This window comes from Epinephelus fuscoguttatus, linkage group LG12 (genome assembly GCF_011397635.1).
Source record: "Epinephelus fuscoguttatus linkage group LG12, E.fuscoguttatus.final_Chr_v1".
NCBI lineage: Eukaryota > Metazoa > Chordata > Actinopteri > Perciformes > Serranidae > Epinephelus > Epinephelus fuscoguttatus.
In genome coordinates, this window is record NC_064763.1 from 42363512 (window position 1) to 42383622 (window position 20111).

General features: G+C 40.1%; 1 protein-coding gene across 3 annotated transcripts in view; it reads left to right on the forward strand.

Annotated features, from left to right (window-relative positions):
- The window catches only part of nup98 (nucleoporin 98 and 96 precursor), a 42768-nt gene extending 24150 nt beyond the window's left edge, over positions 1–18618 (forward strand). For all 3 annotated transcript variants that reach the window (XM_049591347.1, XM_049591349.1, XM_049591348.1), the window contains exons 24-35: positions 56–318; positions 5727–5905; positions 6877–7136; positions 8322–8597; positions 9606–9763; positions 9927–10067; positions 12127–12281; positions 12430–12651; positions 12826–13067; positions 14083–14237; positions 14593–14704; positions 16106–18618. In XM_049591347.1, the coding sequence (XP_049447304.1) occupies positions 56–318; positions 5727–5905; positions 6877–7136; positions 8322–8597; positions 9606–9763; positions 9927–10067; positions 12127–12281; positions 12430–12651; positions 12826–13067; positions 14083–14237; positions 14593–14704; positions 16106–16305 (2363 nt within the window). In that variant the 3' untranslated portion in view covers positions 16306–18618. The remainder of the gene's footprint in view (positions 1–55; positions 319–5726; positions 5906–6876; positions 7137–8321; positions 8598–9605; positions 9764–9926; positions 10068–12126; positions 12282–12429; positions 12652–12825; positions 13068–14082; positions 14238–14592; positions 14705–16105) is intronic.
- Positions 18619–20111: the final 1493 nt, after the last annotated feature.

The following is a 20111-nucleotide window of genomic DNA, read 5'->3' on the forward strand; positions in this document are numbered from 1 at the left end:
CAGAGAGGATGTAAATCAAACAGCTGTTTGTCTCTTCCTGTCTCCGTCTGTGCAGTGGGCGGTCTCCTTCAGGCTCGTTTCACCTCCGGCCTCATCTCTCAGCTCTCAGACTCTCCTCGTCCTCCTCCTCTTCTTCCTCCTCCTCTGTCCCGGGGCTCTCCAGCAGCCACCGAACCCTCCCGCCCCTCGCACTGGGCCGGCCCTGGGCCCTCGTCCTTCCTGCTGCCCCCCCGAGCTCCAGAACCTTCAGTCAGGACGGTCGGCGTCCGGCGGCTGGGCGGCCCCGTCCCCCTCAAAGAGTCGGTCACTCTTGGAAAGGTTGGTTTGTTTTTATTTTCTCATGACGTGAGAGAAACTCTGAAGGTTCCCTCAGTAACTCAGATATTAGAGGTTCATTTACTTCATGACGTAGAGACGGTGGAGTTAGATCAGAGGTGGAGGAACGACTCAGGTCTGTATTTATATGACACATTTCATACCCAGAGTGCTGCACAGGTCCGTCAGGTCAAGCTTCACTGTAGTCCAATCACAAAGGGCTGCTAAAAGATGTGCTAATACTAATTTTAATTTAGTAAAATAAGTTACTGCAGGAAAATACTGCAGTCTAGAAACTCTGCTACAAATAAAAGTCCTGCTTTCATCTTTTTTTATATATATATATATATATATATATATATGAAGTACAAATGTATAAGTTTTACCATCAAAATATACGTAAAGTAAAAGTGCTCATCCTACAGAATAATATTGTACTATGATTACTGAGCATTAATGTTTTCATCACTTCAATGTTGCTGCTGGTGAAGGTTATGGAGGATGGAAGGTGCCAACATGAAAAATAGATTAATAAATAAATTTATGTTTTTATTTTTTAATTTATTTATTCATTTTTAAATGCATTCATTTTTGCAGTCATATTTTATTTTTAAAAAAATATATTTTTAAATGCATTTATTAATTTCTAAGTACTTATTGATGTATTATTTTCTTGATTAATTAAAAAAAACAAAATCTAAATTAATTAATGAAAGGTTAAATCAAAAGTAAATAAGAGAGGAAATAACAAAGGTAATTAAGTTTTGATTTTGAATTGATTTTTCATTTATTTAAATATGTGTTTAAATGTATTAATTTCTTTATATATTTATCATGTATTATTTTCTTGATTTATTTAAAAACTTAAAGATAAAGTAATTAATGAAAGAGAAAAATAAATGGTGAAGTAAATAAGAGGTAAACAAAGAAAAACAGATAGTAATGCAAATAATTATAGCAGAATGTACAGTACCAGTACAAACAGCTCACAGTGAATGATACCAATATGTACAGTACCAGTACAAACAGCTCACAGTAAATGACACCAATATGTACAGTACCAGTACAAACAGCTCACAGTGAATGATACCAATATGTACAGTACCAGTACAAACAGCTCACAGTAAATGACACCAATATGTACAGTACCAGTACAAACAGCTCACAGTGAATGACACCAATATGTACAGTACCAGTACAAACAGCTCACAGTAAATGACACCAATATGTACAGTACCAGTACAAACAGCTCACAGTAAATGACACCAATATGTACAGTACCAGTACAAACAGCTCACAGTAAATGACACCAATATGTACAGTACCAGTACAAACAGCTCACAGTAAATGACACCAATATGTACAGTACCAGTACAAACAGCTCACAGTGAATGACACCAATATGTACAGTACCAGTACAAACAGCTCACAGTGAATGATACCAATATGTACAGTACCAGTACAAACAGCTCACAGTAAATGACACCAATATGTACAGTACCAGTACAAACAGCTCACAGTAAATGACACCAATATGTACAGTACCAGTACAAACAGCTCACAGTAAATGACACCAATATGTACAGTACCAGTACAAACAGCTCACAGTGAATGACACCAATATGTACAGTACCAGTACAAACAGCTCACAGTGAATGACACCAATATGTACAGTACCAGTACAAACAGCTCACAGTGAATGACACCAATATGTACAGTACCAGTACAAACAGCTCACAGTGAATGATACCAATATGTACAGTACCAGTACAAACAGCTCACAGTGAATGATACCAATATGTACAGTACCAGTACAAACAGCTCACAGTGAATGATACCAATATGTACAGTACCAGTACAAACAGCTCACAGTGAATGATACCAATATGTACAGTACCAGTACAAACAGCTCACAGTGAATGACACCAATATGTACAGTACCAGTACAAACAGCTCACAGTAAATGATACCAATATGTACAGTACCAGTACAAACAGCTCACAGTAAATGACACCAATATGTACAGTACCAGTACAAACAGCTCACAGTGAATGACACCAATATGTACAGTACCAGTACAAACAGCTCACAGTGAATGACACCAATATGTACAGTACCAGTACAAACAGCTCACAGTGAATGACACCAATATGTACAGTACCAGTACAAACAGCTCACAGTAAATGACACCAATATGTACAGTACCAGTACAAACAGCTCACAGTGAATGACACCAATATGTACAGTACCAGTACAAACAGCTCACAGTAAATGACACCAATATGTACAGTACCAGTACAAACAGCTCACAGTAAATGATACCAATATGTACAGTACCAGTACAAACAGCTCACAGTAAATGACACCAATATGTACAGTACCAGTACAAACAGCTCACAGTAAATGACACCAATATGTACAGTACTAGTACAAACAGCTCACAGTGAATGATACCAATATGTACAGTATCAGTACAAACAGCTCACAGTAAATGACACCAATATGTACAGTACCAGTACAAACAGCTCACAGTAAATGACACCAATATGTACAGTACCAGTACAAACAGCTCACAGTAAATGACACCAATATGTACAGTACTAGTACAAACAGCTCACAGTAAATGACACCAATATGTACAGTACCAGTACAAACAGCTCACAGTAAATGACACCAATATGTACAGTACTAGTACAAACAGCTCACAGTAAATGACACCAATAGGGACAGTACCAGTACAAACAGCTCACAGTAAATGACACAAATATGTACAGTACCAGTACAAACAGCTCACAGTAAATGACATTAATACAGTAGTACCAGTACAAACAGCTCACAGTAAATGACACCAATATGTACAGTACCAGTACAAACAGCTCACAGTAAATGACACCAATATGTACAGTACCAGTACAAACAGCTCACAGTAAATGACACCAATATGTACAGTACCAGTACAAACAGCTCACAGTAAATGAAACCAATATGTACAGTACCAGTACAAACAGCTCACAGTGAATGATACCAATATGTACAGTACCAGTACAAACAGCTCACAGTAAATGACACCAATATGTACAGTATCAGTACAAACAGCTCACAGTGAATGATACCAATATGTACAGTACCAGTACAAACAGCTCACAGTAAATGACACCAATATGTACAGTATCAGTACAAACAGCTCACAGTGAATGACACCAATATGTACAGTACCAGTACAAACAGCTCACAGTAAATGACACCAATATGTACAGTACCAGTACAAACAGCTCACAGTAAATGACACCAATATGTACAGTACCAGTACAAACAGCTCACAGTGAATGACACCAATATGTACAGTACCAGTACAAACAGCTCACAGTGAATGATACCAATATGTACAGTACCAGTACAAACAGCTCACAGTAATGACACCAATATGTACAGTACCAGTACAAACAGCTCACAGTAAATGACACCAATATGTACAGTACCAGTACAAACAGCTCACAGTAAATGACACCAATATGTACAGTACCAGTACAAACAGCTCACAGTAAATGACACCAATATGTACAGTACCAGTACAAACAGCTCACAGTAAATGACACCAATATGTACAGTACCAGTACAAACAGCTCACAGTGAATGACACCAATATGTACAGTACCAGTACAAACAGCTCACAGTGAATGACACCAATATGTACAGTACCAGTACAAACAGCTCACAGTAAATGACACCAATATGTACAGTACCAGTACAAACAGCTCACAGTAAATGATACCAATATGTACAGTACCAGTACAAACAGCTCACAGTGAATGACACCAATATGTACAGTACCAGTACAAACAGCTCACAGTGAATGATACCAATATGTACAGTACCAGTACAAACAGCTCACAGTGAATGACACCAATATGTACAGTACCAGTACAAACAGCTCACAGTGAATGACACCAATATGTACAGTACCAGTACAAACAGCTCACAGTGAATGACACCAATATGTACAGTACCAGTACAAACAGCTCACAGTAAATGATACCAATATGTACAGTACCAGTACAAACAGCTCACAGTGAATGACACCAATATGTACAGTACCAGTACAAACAGCTCACAGTGAATGATACCAATATGTACAGTACCAGTACAAACAGCTCACAGTAAATGACACCAATATGTACAGTACCAGTACAAACAGCTCACAGTAAATGACACCAATATGTACAGTACCAGTACAAACAGCTCACAGTAAATGACACCAATATGTACAGTATCAGTACAAACAGCTCACAGTAAATGACACCAATATGTACAGTACCAGTACAAACAGCTCACAGTGAATGACACCAATATGTACAGTACCAGTACAAACAGCTCACAGTGAATGATACCAATATGTACAGTACCAGTACAAACAGCTCACAGTGAATGACACCAATATGTACAGTACCAGTACAAACAGCTCACAGTGAATGACACCAATATGTACAGTACCAGTACAAACAGCTCACAGTGAATGACACCAATATGTACAGTACCAGTACAAACAGCTCACAGTAAATGACACCAATATGTACAGTACTAGTACAAACAGCTCACAGTAAATGACACCAATATGTACAGTATCAGTACAAACAGCTCACAGTAAATGACACCAATATGTACAGTATCAGTACAAACAACAGTACGTAAGGGATAATGTGTTGTGAGCTGGTGACTGTTGAAAAATAACTCCCGACAGGGGAATGGAATCCCGACACACAGCAGAGTTATTTTTCTAACGGTCACCGGCTCACTGTACATTATCCCGCTAAGAACATGGCATACTACTAAAAGATTCAAATGTTACAACTGGCATCAGTATTATTAAACTGCTGGCAGAGTGTGTTGACAGAGGAGAGGGCTGCCGCATTTCCTGCCGTAAAGCAGATTTTTTTTCTGCGAAAATTCGTCCCCGGTGGCAGAAGCTTATTGCAAAGATTGCAAAGCCATTAAGTAACCTATGTAAATGCTGATAGTCTGATTTTACTGTGGACACTACCCTGTGCAACCCACATTATTTCAGTAATGATACATATAGGCAAACATGCTGTCTGTTGCTTCTTTAATTGATTCATGAACGTCTACATTTATTTTTTATATTATTTCTGGTACATTTAATGGCATATTAATTTATTTGTTGTCCTTTTATTTTATTTATTCTTTAATTTTTTGCAGCTTCCATAAACATTGGAGCTCATTTTAACGACTTTAATCTGTAACACATCATCATTTATTATTGATTATATTTTGAGCAATAATCTGAATGTGCCAGGAAACTAAAGCTGTCGGATAAATGTTCCTACTTACTTTCCACCTCTGGTGAAGTTCTGATCTCTCCCACCGTCATCATCGGTGTCGTGGTTGTGTTTCAGGGGAGTTTGTTGATGGACGCCGGCCTGTATGCGGGTCGCTCCTTCAGGGTCGGGTGGGGTCCCGGCTGGACGCTGGCGCACTGCGGCCACCGGCTGAGCTCACCGCCCAAACAGCTCGACCAACAAGAACTGACCAAAACAGACTTCAGCTTCCTGCCCAAACTGGCCAGGAGCAAGCCGTAAGACACACACACACACACACACACACACACACACACACACACACACACACACACACGTTGGTTCATCAGCTAAAAAAACATTTTTATGGAGAAAAACAGTTTAAAACTGTTTAATTGAAACATTAAAAAAAATGTATATATAAATAAATTGTTCGGTCAGCGGCTGCAGATGTTTCTCCTTCGTCAGTGTGAGTTAAAACACTAAATCGTGTGCTCTCATCACGTGTCTGTGAGCCGTAGAGTTATGAACATGAAGGTGATTCAAGTCTGATTTAAAAAGTCTTTGAAGAAAACTTGAATCCAGACGTTATGTATGAACATCTGCTGTTCACAACACGAAGCACGAGAAATTAAAAGTTCCTCATGCATCAAAAAACAAAAGTAAACGTTCTGATTGTTTACATGTAAACATTTGAGCTTTATTTGGACTTTTTTTCTGAAATGTATTATTAATTATAATGTATTGTTTTATCTTTTAATATTTCATTGTTTTTTTTAATCTTTTATTTATTTCATTGTCTATCATTCATTTATTTGTTTTTATCTTTTATCTATTTATTCATTTTTGTTGTTTTTTTTATCCCATATGCATTCATTTTGTTTCTTTCATTTATTTAATCTTATTTATTTTTATAGTTTTTTATTTATTTTTGTTTTTGTATTTTATAGTTTTTTAATCATTCCTTTTGTGCTTTATTATCTTTTATTTATTTTATATTTTTTTAATCTTTTATTTGTTTGAACTGTATTTTATCTTTTCATTATTATTTATTTAGATGCATGTTGTGCTTTTATCTTTTCGATAAAACATTTTTTTATGTGGATAAGAAGCGTGGCAGTACCATGTCTTGTTGCCATAGAAAAAACAGTTTACATATTTTTGAACTGAAGTGTGTGAAGTTAAATCGGAGACAGACGGAAGTGAAGTGTGTGTCTGACTCGTGGTGTCTCTGCTGTGTCTCCTGCAGACTGACAGAAAGTCCCTATAAAGTGGTGATGGAGCAGCTGGAGTGTCTGCAGCCTCCAGCTGTGAAGAGCAGCCAGCAGGAGGACGAGGAGAGCCAGGCGGTGCTGCAGCGCCCCCTGGACATCTGTCTGAAGCACAGCACCGTCGACATCACTGAAGCTTCTGCCTGCCCTCTGGTGCGACCGCAGCCCGGCGTGGCGGCGCTGCACGAATACGCAGAGTGGATCATTGAACTGAGCGACAAGCAGGGAGACGCTGATCGTAAGTGACGCAACGTCCAGAGCACCATTAAATGCATCAAAAATAATATTACATTAATAATTTAAAAATAGAAAAAAAAAATGCAAACATGAATAAAAATAATTAAATAAATTACCTGATAAATAATTTAATTTGTCAAAAAATATATGAATAAAACAAATGTGGGCATTATGCAACAAAGGGTAAATAATAAATAGATAAACATTTAAATCATCGACTGTACAGAAAGACTGACGACAGACGCCCCCTGGTGGCTGGCTGCAGTAACCCCCGCCCCTCCATGTTGGTTGGGACATGAGTCAAACTCAAAGTACACGTCAGATGAATTTTTCTTAAAGATGATTTCTGTCATAGTTTTTATCAGCTGCTGTTTGTTCACGAGTTTGTTCTTCTAATGAGAAATTTAAGTCAGAGGACACGCGTCAGCCATCTTTATAGACAGTCTGTGATGTAAACACACCAGAAAATAATAATAATAATAATGATAATGACTAAATGATTTTAAATTAATTTAAAACATTATTTTCTAAAAATACAATAAATGCATTAATAAAAGTGAATATTAAATAGAAAAAGTGAGATAAATATGGTAATTAATATGTGAGATAACTAATAAAGAAGAAAATTTAAATATTTCAGAATAATATATATTATTGGATTATAATTACTGGTGCATTAATGTGTTCACCACTGGTGATTTTGCAGCTGGTTATGGAGGATAGAAGCTGCAAAAATAAAAGATAAAAATACATAAATTATTGTATTTAATTTTGCATTAATATTTTAATTATCTATTTTTTAATTTATGTCTTTATTTATTAATTCATTATTTTCTTTCTTGACACATTTGAAAATGTATAATGTTGATTAATAAAAGGGGAAATTTCAAAAGAAATAAAATTAATAGGGGAATTAATACTAAAAATGTAACTAAATAAAGAAGCAGCTTCCTGGTGAACTAAACAAAAATAAAACAAAACACAAACAGAAAGTTTCAGTAAAAATGTGTTTAAGAAAAGTTAAAGTCTTTTAAAGCCTCCATTTTTTATTTTTAATATTAGTTTTGGCAAATTTAATGGCATATTTATTTATTTATAGTTTTGTTTATTTTATTTTTCTGTCCTCCATATATGAGACACGTCAGTCTGCCATGTCCTCATCCTTCTGTCCGTCTCTGTCCTCCAGCTCTGCTTGGTTACTGGGCCGAGGTCTGGACCCTGTGTGAGGCCTTGTGGGGCCGGCTGGGCCCTGCTGATCAGGAGTTGGATGTTCAGGCGCCCGGCGAGTACGAGCAGCAGCTGGAGAGGAGGCGGAGCTTTTCGGCCTGGCTGTCCCGCGGCGCCACCTCCAGGGTGGAGGAGGAGGTGGCGCTGGCGGGGAAGGGTCGCCACGTGGAGGCCATCTTCAGCTACCTGACGGGAAACCGCATCAGTGAGGCGTGTCGACTGGCACAGAAGGAAGGTGAGACGGGTCAAACACTTCAGACAGATGAGAGGGCGGAGCTTATTTATGAGACGCTCCTCAGTCAGTGTGATTCTGCTGCAGAATCAGGACTGACAGCAAATTTATGATTTTATTTTTAACACAAAGTCCGGATGCAGGTATTTATGTCTCTGCACCGGCGACGGCTGTGACCGGAGGAGTTATGTTTTCTGGTTGTCCATTTTCTGTCAGTCCCGTTCTCAGGTGTGATTAGATTTTGGTGGTCAAAGGTCAAAGTCACTGTGACTTGTGTCTCACTCATTCTCATGAACGTGATGTCTTGAGAACACCGACATTTGACACAAATGTCTGCTGTCAATTCTAGTTATGCAAAGTAAAATGTCTGCGTCAGCTGCTGTCTGAGCATCTCTCAGCAGCCTCATGAAGCTGTGCATCAGTTTCTGCTCCGTCAGACGGACACGATGTCTTCATACTTAAACTGAGGCTGCTCTCACACCTGACCTGTTTGGTTCAGATCAGTCAAACTCCAGTGTGTTTGCCCCCTCGGTGCGGTGCGTTTGTGCAGGTGTGAACACACCAAAACAACCGGACTGAGACCTTCTTGAAGAGGTGGTCTCAGTCCGGTTCCAAAGGAACTCTGGTGCGGTTGGTTTGTGGTGAGAAGGTGTTGCGACCTGGATGTGAAGCAACTGCAGTCACATGACACATTGTTTGGGTTAAACATGAGCATGTTCCAGTCCTGGAGGATTATTAATGTGCACCTCCTCCTGTACTGCCTTAATATGCACATTCAGCACATCCAATGCATCAAAACATTGTTTTCTAGTTGGAGCCGCGTTTGCCTCGTTTTCAAACTGTATGCTTTGACTAAAATGAACAATGACAGCAATATAGTCCACGATGAGCAGCGCTAAAATCAACCTGCGTAGTTGTCCCTCCATTGTGACATTAGAAAGTGTCACATTTATCTTGCAAGTGTACTCTTCTTCAACGTTTGCTTTACTTCCTGGATTTTTTTGTCCCCAGGAGACCACCGTCTGTCCCTGCTGGTGTCTCAGGCCATGGGCTCTCAGTACTGCCGGGACCTGCTGGCCCTTCAGCTCGCCGACTGGAACCGCATGCAGACAGACTCCTACCTGCCAGAGGAGCGGCTTCGCATCTTCACTCTGCTCGCGGGGAAACCAGTACGACACGTTTGATTCATTTCCTGTTTGTCAGAAAAAAAAAAGTTCTGCTGATATTTACTGGCTCCTCAGGTGCACAGAGCGTCAGCTGACACATGACGGATGATTGATGAATGATTTAAAAGTGCCTCTTGAAATAATGATGTAATAATGTTTCCTGCAGGTGTGGCAGTCGTCAGACTCTGTGGTGAACGTTTGCTCTGAGTTGGACTGGAAGCGCTGCGTGGCCGTCCACCTCTGGTTCATGTTGCCTCCGACTGCCTCTGTGGCCGACGCCCTCGCCAGATATGAAGCTGCCTTCCAGGTAAGCTGTCACCTCTCACTCTGTGGTCACATGACATCTTAACTCTGAGGTGTTTCTCTTGTTAGAGGCCTTCAGTAGGCAGGTGGTGTTCTTAAGTCCAGTTCAGACCAAAGATTCAGGACGAGACGAAACCATTTCAGCACGTTGCAGAGAAAAGTGTCAGCGGTGTGAACTGGCTGGTCTGAGGTCGACTCAAGCCGGCTGATGATGTCACCTGACACTCAGCTGGTCAAATGGCCGGCGGCTGGTTTTAAAGCACGTCACCTGTTTCAACAGCCAATCAGCTTGTAGTGAAGTCAGCTGGTCAAGTCAAAATGACCACAGACGGTGTGTTGGCTTGCTGCAGCAGGTGCTCCGTCCCCACAGAGCCCTCTGTTTCTGTCCTCATAGTGTGCCGGTGTCAGACGGTGGGTCGCTGCTGCTGCTGGCTTCTTTTGTTTCATCACTGTAGCCAGTATCTCACTATCACTATCCTCATTCAGATTTTAAGAAGCTACAAATTATATTCAGCCACAAAATAAGTCTGAAAAGCTGCAAATCAGAACGAAGTACAGAGAGTTGTTGACTAGAGATGATACGCCATCTCATGGTGGTCACTTCCTGTCGACGTTACAGATCAGAAGCACAGAGAGTCGTTGACTAGAGATGATACGCCGTCTCATGGCGGTCACTTCCTGTCGACGTTACAGATCAGAAGCACAGAGAGTTGTTGACTAGAGATGATACGCCGTCTCATGGCGGTCACTTCCTGTCAGCGTTACAGATCAGAAGCACAGAGAGTCGTTGACTAGAGATGATACGCCGTCTCATGGCGGTCACTTCCTGTCGACGTTACAGATCAGAAGCACAGAGAGTTGTTGACTAGAGATGATACGCCGTCTCATGGCGGTCACTTCCTGTCGACGTTACAGATCAGAAGCACAGAGAGTTGTTGACTAGAGATGATACACCGTCTCATGGCGGTCACTTCCTGTCAATCAGCAGCTTTTTACAACATTACAGAATGGAGTGTTGACAGTAGTGAATCTTTGGTCTGAATTGAGCATAAACACAAATCTTTGTTTCAAATTATTTGTGGCATCTGGACAATAATGAGAGACGCCCTCCCTCCAACAACGCTCATTAAATATGTATAAAAAGAAAATACATGTTAAAAAACAGACTCTGAGACATAAATAAGGCAGATGTTACAGTATAGGGAGAAATACAACATAAAACAACATAAAATAATATTTGTGGTGAACAGTAGAATTAATTTTCTGTAATGTAAACATGAATTTGGAAACTTTATGTTTTAAAGAGAAGAAATAAAAATACTCTGAGATTTAAATGGTGGAAAGACATAAACATTTTATTTACTTTATTGTATTGATGTTGCAAAATGTTTTTCTGTCTTATGGTTAGTTATTATGAGAATGATTTAATTTTCATCCCTCTTATCAATTTGTTTTTTGTCTTTTGATTCTATTTCTTCTTGTTTCTAGTCCGGCCTTTATTTATCTGTTTTATTACTTTTCATTATTATTAATGCTTGTAAATCTATTTTTTGTATTTTATTGAAATATTTTTTTTATTTTAAAAACTCATGAGATTTAAAAATCTCTTACCTTTCCTGTTTCTAAAATTAAAAATCCAGCTTCAGCTTCTTCAAGAGTAGTTCAGTGACAGTTGTCTAACACAGCACTCAGATATTTAAATGGTGAAACTTTGATTTATACAGAGATGTAACCAGGTAATAATTATAATAAAGTTTATTTCATAGTCATCTGACAAAGTTATTTATACATTAAAACACAACAATAAAATACAGTTGGTGTTTGAATAACCAGACAAATAAATAAAAAAATAAAAATGTAAAGGAGAAATTACAGGAATGTTTTCGATAAAATCTGTGAGTGATTAAAAGAAGGTAACGATGTGCTCCGGTGTTTGTCATCTCACAGCCGAGGGGCTCTGACACCAAACACTTCATCCCTTAAAGTCTGTCAGTGTGAGTTCAACCAGGAAGTAAAACAGGAAGTGAAGGTACCTGACTGTTGTTTCCATGTGTGTGCTGAAGGGCTCCTGTGAGGGGGGAAAGTACGCCTGCGCCCCCCTGCCTCCGTACCTGGAGGCGGAGCAGCCGGACCTGGATGAGGAGGAGGAGGAGGAGGAGGAATCCAAGCGGTCGCTGTACGACCTCTGCTTCCACCTGCTCAAACTCTATAGCGACAGGTAAACACACCTGTGATGTGGTCATACACACGGTGTCTGAAACTCAACTTTATAACCAACATAAAAAGATGTGTCTGTTACCATGGAAACGCCATCTGTTTGTAGTTCATATCGGCTCTGTCATGCTCAGCTGTCTCTGTGTGTGCAGACACTACAGCCTGCAGCAGCTGTTGGACCCTCTGACCGTCACCTGGGAGCGTCTGGATTACCGTCTGAGCTGGCACCTGTGGGGCGTCCTGCAGGCGCTGCACTACAGCCACCTCAGCATCTCGCGCCAGGGACTCCTTCACGCCAGCTACGCCGCACAGCTGGAGAGCGCCGGCCTCTGGCACATGGCCGTCTTCATCCTTCTGCACATCCCCGACCACACGTATGTTTTATCTTCATCATCTTTGTTTCTTTAAAAACTGTCGGCAGACGACAGAATATGTGTAGTTTCAGTTTCCTGCGGCAGCAGTGACGCCTTCTTCACGTCCTCCTCTGGATCTTCATCTTCTTCTTCTGTGGAGTAAAACATTAACCATGTATTTCTGTCTGTGTTCAGTCAGCGGGAGCGAGCGGTGAGGGAGATGCTGACCCTCCACTGCCCCCTGCAGGAGACGGACGAGTCGGTCCGCAGGGAGCGCTTCCTGACCGAGAGGCTGCTGATCCCAGAACAGTGGATCCACGAGGCCAAGGCCACACGAGCCCGCCGCGATGCCGACCGACACCAGGAGGCCCTGCACCTATACCGGGCTGGATACTGGAGCCAGTGTCATCGTCTGCTCATCCAGCACCTGGCCTCAGGTCAGGACTCATCATCCAGTTTATACTGGTTTACAACCAGTTTATAAAAACTGAAACAGCAGGCGTATATATAAAACTCACTTATTCTGAGTTTTCAAATCAGTGCTGAAAAAATCTCTGATTTGGAAAATGAGATATAGTAACACATCAGTCATTAAGTAATGATTATAGATAACCACAGGGGTTAAAGGTCTCTGGCACAGTGCCGGATTTCTGGCGTGGCGATGTTTCTCTCCGGCACAGGCAGAAGTGCTCTTTTGAAGGTAAGGTAAGAGAAACCAGACAGAAACGAAAGCTGCAATAAAAATCCTCTATGCTGAAGTTTTTAAGTCACCACCACAACATTATATGATCCATTTCAATGATGACATGCTTGCCCAGAGAAATTTCGACGTAACAGCCTAAATGATTTAGCTTCTAAAAATGAATAGCACCAAGGCAAAAAAGAGATGTAGGAGCTATAAGTCAAAAAGTCTGGTAACCACGGAAAGTTTATTTATCTTTATTTATAAACTCATTTAATCTGAAAAGTAACTACTAAAGCTATAATCTTCTTGTTCGTTTTGAAGATAAACACGTCCTTTGCAACACATATGTTTCTAGTTCTTCATTTTGTGACTGCAACACCAAGCCCCCCGCTCCGGAAAAGATTTTGGATTTCAGGCACACAAATCTTCCGTGCTTGACATTTCAGGCACAAAATTTTTTCTTGCTTTAACCCCTGTAACCAATAATAAATCAATAAATAAATTAAAATAAATAAATGAGTAAATGAATAACAAAAAATAATAGTACTTCAGTTAATAAATAAATAAAAAGTAAATGATAATAAATAGATAAAAATAAATCATATATTTTTAAATATCCGTGTCCATTCTGTCAGTGTTCCAATAAAAAGTCTGTCCTGTTAAAATTTGTGTTGACGAGCTGTAGAGACGAGTTAGATTAGTTTAATAATGAACTCTGTTACGTCACACCACTGTAAGTGACCCCGTGTCTTGTGTCCCTCCCGTAGACTGCATCATCAACGACAACCATGACTACCTGCTGGAGTTCCTGGAGGGGCTGGCGGTCCCTGAACACAGCGCCACCATCCAGGACTGGGACACTGCAGGGGGCGTCTACCTGGACTACATCCGAGTCATTAAGACTCTGCAGGACATACAGCAGGTACTGACGCTCAAACCTCACTTCCTGTTTCAAATTAAAATAAAAGTCCTTCAGTGTTTCAAACACGGTCCGGTCGTACACCAGGTTCTGACCTTGTCACTGTCATGATTATATTGGTGTTTAAAAAGCCAGTGTTGATCGACCTTGACTCAAAGCTCAAAGACTTCACTTCATCTTAAAACGTTTATTTGTTACCATGATGCAAAACGATCAACATAAACCTGAGATAAAAGAAGAAAACATGCCAACAGGAAATGTAGTTCAGTATTTCTCTTTGAATTGTGGCTGAGTTGAAGTATAACGTATCAGAAAATGAAAATACTGAAGCACCTGATGTTTGTGTTTGTGTTGACAGATGGAAAACGCCGGTTACGAGTTGGAGCGTCTCTACACACACGTGACGTCTTTGTGCAGCAGGATTGAGCTCCTCCCCTGCAGCACGGCCAGAGACCGCCTTGCCCAATCAGGTAAGAGCACGACTCTTCAGCCGGAGACAAATCATCTGCGGCTTTTTGCTCCCAATGTTAACAACAGCAGCGTGATTCACCGACACACCTGATCTCTGATTGGCTGTTAGAAGGTGAGGATCAGATTTAAGATCAAAGAGGAAACGCGTGAACACTGTGACACAACGTTAGTGTGTGTATGATTAATCTGACTTTATCTCATTCTCATGAATGCAATATCTCAAGAACGCATTGAGGAATATCTTTACATGTGGCACAAACGTCCACTTTGACTCAGCGATGAACTGATTAGATTTTGGTGGTCAAAGGTCACCATGACCGTCCCATTCATGTGAACTCGATATCTCAAGAATGCTTTAAGGGAATTCCTTCAAATTTGGCACAAACGTCCTTTTGAATTTCTCTGAATAGATTGTGCTGGTCAAAGGTCACAGTGACCTTTCATTCGTCTATGAAGGTAATATCTTAAGAAGACCTTGAGGGAATTCCTTCATATTTAAAACAAACCTTAACCTGGACTCAAGAATGAACTGATCAGAATTTTGTGGTCATAGGTTAAAGGTCACTGTGACCTTGTCTGTCTCATTCTTGTGAGCGCAATATCTCAAGAAAGTCCTGAGGAAACGTCCTCAGATTTGGTATTGGTGGTCTGTCTTTATTCTGAATTTGGTGGTCAAAGGTCACTGATGTCACAAAACATGTTTTTGGCCGTAACTCAGAAAATAATACACTAATCAGGACAAAACTGATAGACACAAATGTCTAACAGGATAAAATAATGAAGTCCAAAGGTCAAAGGTCAGCTTCCACGTGACATCATCATGACTCACTGTGACTCAGAACTGTGAGTCATTTCAGATCTTCTGTCTGTATGAAGCCTCTATGTTTTACAAAATTTAGCTTCTTTGCAGCAACATCCATATGTGAAGCATCTTCTGTCATGGCTCCGTTTGAGTCTGACAGACGCGGACGTAAACTGTTAACGCAACTTGGCCGGTCTGTGGACGCAAACAACTGCAAGGTGGTAATTCGGTTTTTTATGTTTGTTTGTTTTGGTTTGGTTTTTGTGACTTTTTGCTTCAAACCGAAAATTAGACAGAAATACTACTAGGGAGAGATTCAGCTGACAAAGTCAAGTTCAGTAACTCCGGCACTGAAAGATTTCACAGAAGACAGAGACTTCCTGCCTCGCAGTGGTGGTTGTTTTGTCTTCGTCGTTTGTTTGTGTAGACGAGAGTTCTGAATGAGAGCGTTCAGGTAGGTGGGTGAAGCCAGCTGTTGTTGTTTGGTAAGAAGAAAACTTGGAGACGTTTCCACAACACAAAACCTCTGCTAACAAAGCCCGCCCCCACCCCACTCTCCACCCCCCACCCCCCACCCCCTCCTCCTACCTCCATGCAGAAATGGCGAAGCGCGTGGCCAACATCCTGCGGGTGGTGCTGAGCCTGCAGCAGGGTGACACAGCCTCTGACTCCCTCAGCATCCCGCTCATCCAGCTGGCGCCGCACATCACCCGCCTGCCGATGCCGGAGGACTACATGCTGGAGGAGCTGCGAGGCCTCACGCAGTCGTATCTGCGACAGCTCATCGTCAGCCAATGAGAACAGGAAGCAGGACGTGTTGTTCACATCAGATAAATGACAAAACTTCAGCTGCTCAAACATCATGAGACTCTGAGAGCTTTTCCAAATAAAGGAGTAACAACAAACTGACGTTTGTTTCTGCGGAGGACGATTTGATTCTGGAGTTTATTCACTCCAGTTCTAGACGCCGTCTGTTCGAGCTTCTTCAGCACTGAAAAATAAAAACAGGCACAAAGCTGCGATACTTCATTCCTCTTCATCTGTGTGCGTCTGTCTCTTCAGGGGAGAGTTTTAAAAGAAACAACAGGAAGTGACAGGAAATGACTCCCAACTATAAATAACCTCCCTCTGCAACATGGCAGTCAACCATGAAGCAAACATGTCACTCTGTTGTCAGTCAGCGTCAGTCGGTAGACAAGTGTCTCACCCCGCTGCCACCAACACTGTTAATCAAAACTTAGTTAAATTTAGGTTGTGACATCGAGTGACCAAAATTCAACGTCAGAATGTCAAATGTCAACATAAATTTGACATAAAGTACTGACGACAGACGACGTCGAAACCAACATGTTTGTGTTGTGTTGTTAAATAAAAAAAATCTAACGTCTTTCAGTCGTCCCATGCTAATGTCCTCGTAATGTTCGGAGAACAAAGACCAACAAAATGTTGTCATGGTAACATCCACACAACGTGATCATTGAGTCTGTTCAGTGACATCAAGGTTGTATTTTAGTAGTGGGATAATTTACCACAGATGTTAAGAACAATCTGTAGTTAACGTAACACAAGGAATTAATTTCAGCAGTGTTGAAGACGTGAGATCAGAAAATACGACCAAACATCGTCCAGGTTTCAGCTGATATGTCATTAATACAGATGAAGTTCACTGTGATAGACGATAAAACTCAGTCTGCTGATAGATGTTCATGCTCAACGAACTGTCACCAATATTAAAATTACACCTATTTTTCTAGTAGTCATTAAAACATGCGAGCACACAGGTGTGGTCTTTTTTTAAAGGAGCAGTTCATCACTTTGAGTGTTGATGTTCAGGATTAAAGTTACACACTGAGTCATTTCCAAGTTCTGTTATTGTTGTTTACTCTGAAATTCTCCCCCAGAACTCAAGTTTGGTGTTTTTCAACCTGGAACCTGATTTCCCGTGTTTTTGTTTTTAAGTGACACATTGGTCCGTTATTGAGCCGTCACTTTACGCCCAGGAAAAGTGTGTGTTTTTGCCACATATCCCGACAGAGATAGACGGGCGTATCCCTGCAACCCTCGTCTACAGGACTGCCAGCAGCCACGAAATGAACGTCCACAAGAAGTTTTTGTCACTGACAGGCTCAGATTGTTGTTCTAAGTGTCTGACAGCATTATCAAAGGATCCCTACAGAGATAGAGCTTTGCTGTGAGTTAGATCCTTTTTGTTTAACCAGAAACAGTCCTGAAATCACCGTCACCAAACCCACCAGACTGCATTTAAATTAACACTCATTTTATCATCAAAAAACACACTTCAGTCAAAGTCGACTTAAACAAAATTAAACTGACAGAAACCATCTTGGTTCATCTCTCCACTGTTCCAACAATCACCAGCTCTGGTTTGGTTGAAATTAACCATGCAAAGCTCTATCTCTGTAGGGATCATTTCCATAATGTTGTCAGACACTTGTAACCACAAGAACAATCTGAGCCTGTCGGTGTCAAAAACACATTTTTACCAGATGTTATTTTCGTGGCTGTCGGCTGCAGCGCTTCCTCTCAGCACTGTAGACTAGGGTTACAACGAGATACCGTTTTCAAGGTATGCTGTGGTATAAAAGTTGATGGTTATCATAGCGTGTTTACTTATCTACGATATTGGGAAAAAAAATGCAACTGGATGGAGAACGTCAGCTCTGTTTACAAAATAGTTTCAATTACAGTAAGAAGTTAAATATTTGTTCAGCCAACAAGGAACCCTTCTGTTTTATTCCTTTAAGGCTCGTTCCGACTGATAAGATATTTTGGATAGTGATTACACCATAAAAATCTGGTACAATCCTAACTGGGCCAATGTCAAAAAATATTGTTCCATTTAGCCACTTAAACACAAAAACATGGCAAAATACGTTAAAAATACCAAACTTATTGTGAGAGAGTATTTTGTCCCTGTGTTTGAACAGTGTCTCTGTAACGGCACTACGTTGTGCTTACAAGCGAGTAAAGGTAACTCTCAAATTCTCATTTGACCCCAATGAAAATGCCGCGTTTGCGTTAGTGATTAGCTCTAAAATAAACCCGTCTCTGACTGCTTTTTTTTTTTTTTTTTTTTTAAGTTTTGTTTTTATTCCAAGTAAATAAAAACAGCAGTTAGCTTAGCGTAGTGTGACAGCAGCATCTGTCCATATGTGGATAAAGATCTAAATATTAAAGACGAGCGCTGATGTCAGACAGACGGGTGGTTTTGTTTCGGAGAGCTCAACATGCAAAGTGTAAAATGTGTGATGGTCTATTTTTGTAGATTTTTTCAGTTTGGTTTGAATGTAAATCTGAAGTGTGCGCGCACGTAAACCAGAGGTAAACAAGTATTATTAATATTATTTTTTATTATAATTAGTACTTCGTTATAGTTTTGTCGTCAGACTTTCTGAAGTGAAGAGTTTCCTTCTAAAACGAGCTGCCAGCCGGAGATTTCACTGCGTGTAATTATATAAATATTGTATATTTTTGGAAAATCAAACAGGGAGTATCAGGTCGTTTTTATTCTCGACCTTTAATTATTAATGAACTGGATGCAAAGTGTTTTAGAATGAAACTCTTCACTTATTGATTGATTGATTATTTTTTGGTTGTAGACAAACTGTCAGCTCGCCAACAATGTTTTTTCTTTTGTTTGTTTTTCACAGTAAAATCAGTTTTGTTGTTTCTCGGCCGACTGGATGCTCGATATGATATCGGTTTATTCTCCTCTTCAACACAAACTCTGTGTGTGTGTGTGTGTGTGTGTGTGTGTGTGTGTGTGTGTGGTTTATATGGATGATACTGCTGTGTGTGTGTGCATGTTTCCTGATGATTTTGTTGATAATATTTTTTAATAAAGTCAAGTAGAAATAAAGTTTTTTTCATGGTATTTTTGGATCTCAAGATTTGTTTTTTTTGTTTGTTTTACAGCCACAAAACGCGAGTTAGACTCTTTAGTCTGATTTTTCAGCGACACTTTCTGCAGCACTGAATCTCTTTAAAGTATCTCTGCTCAACGTGGTTCATTGTTTTTGAAAAGTTTGATGCAAAGGCTAAAGATGGATTTACAGGATTGTGTAACCTCAACACAGAGCTGAAGCTGCTGTGAGCATTTATACTTATTCAGTAGTGTGTCTGTGTCACTCTGCAGTTACACCTCCAAAACACTAGTCGGCGGCAGGGTTTCTGTGAAGTGCTGTAAAGTTTAGTTGATTCAGAACACACAAACACATCAAACACACATTAAACACACAACAGACACACATCAAACGCACAAACAATAAACACATCAAACACACGTTAAATACATTAAACACATTAAAAACATTAAACGCACATTAAAAACACAGTAAACACACATTAAACCCACATTAAACCCACATTAAAAACACAGTAAACACACAATAAACACACATTAAACCCACATTAAACCCACATTAAAAACACATTAAACGCACATTAAAAACACATTAAACACAGTAAACACCCATTAAACGCACATTAAAAACACATTAAACTCACATTAAACACACATTAAACACGGCTTAATAGAGACAGTTTCAAACACAAATCAGCTTCACTATAACTCGCAGCACAGA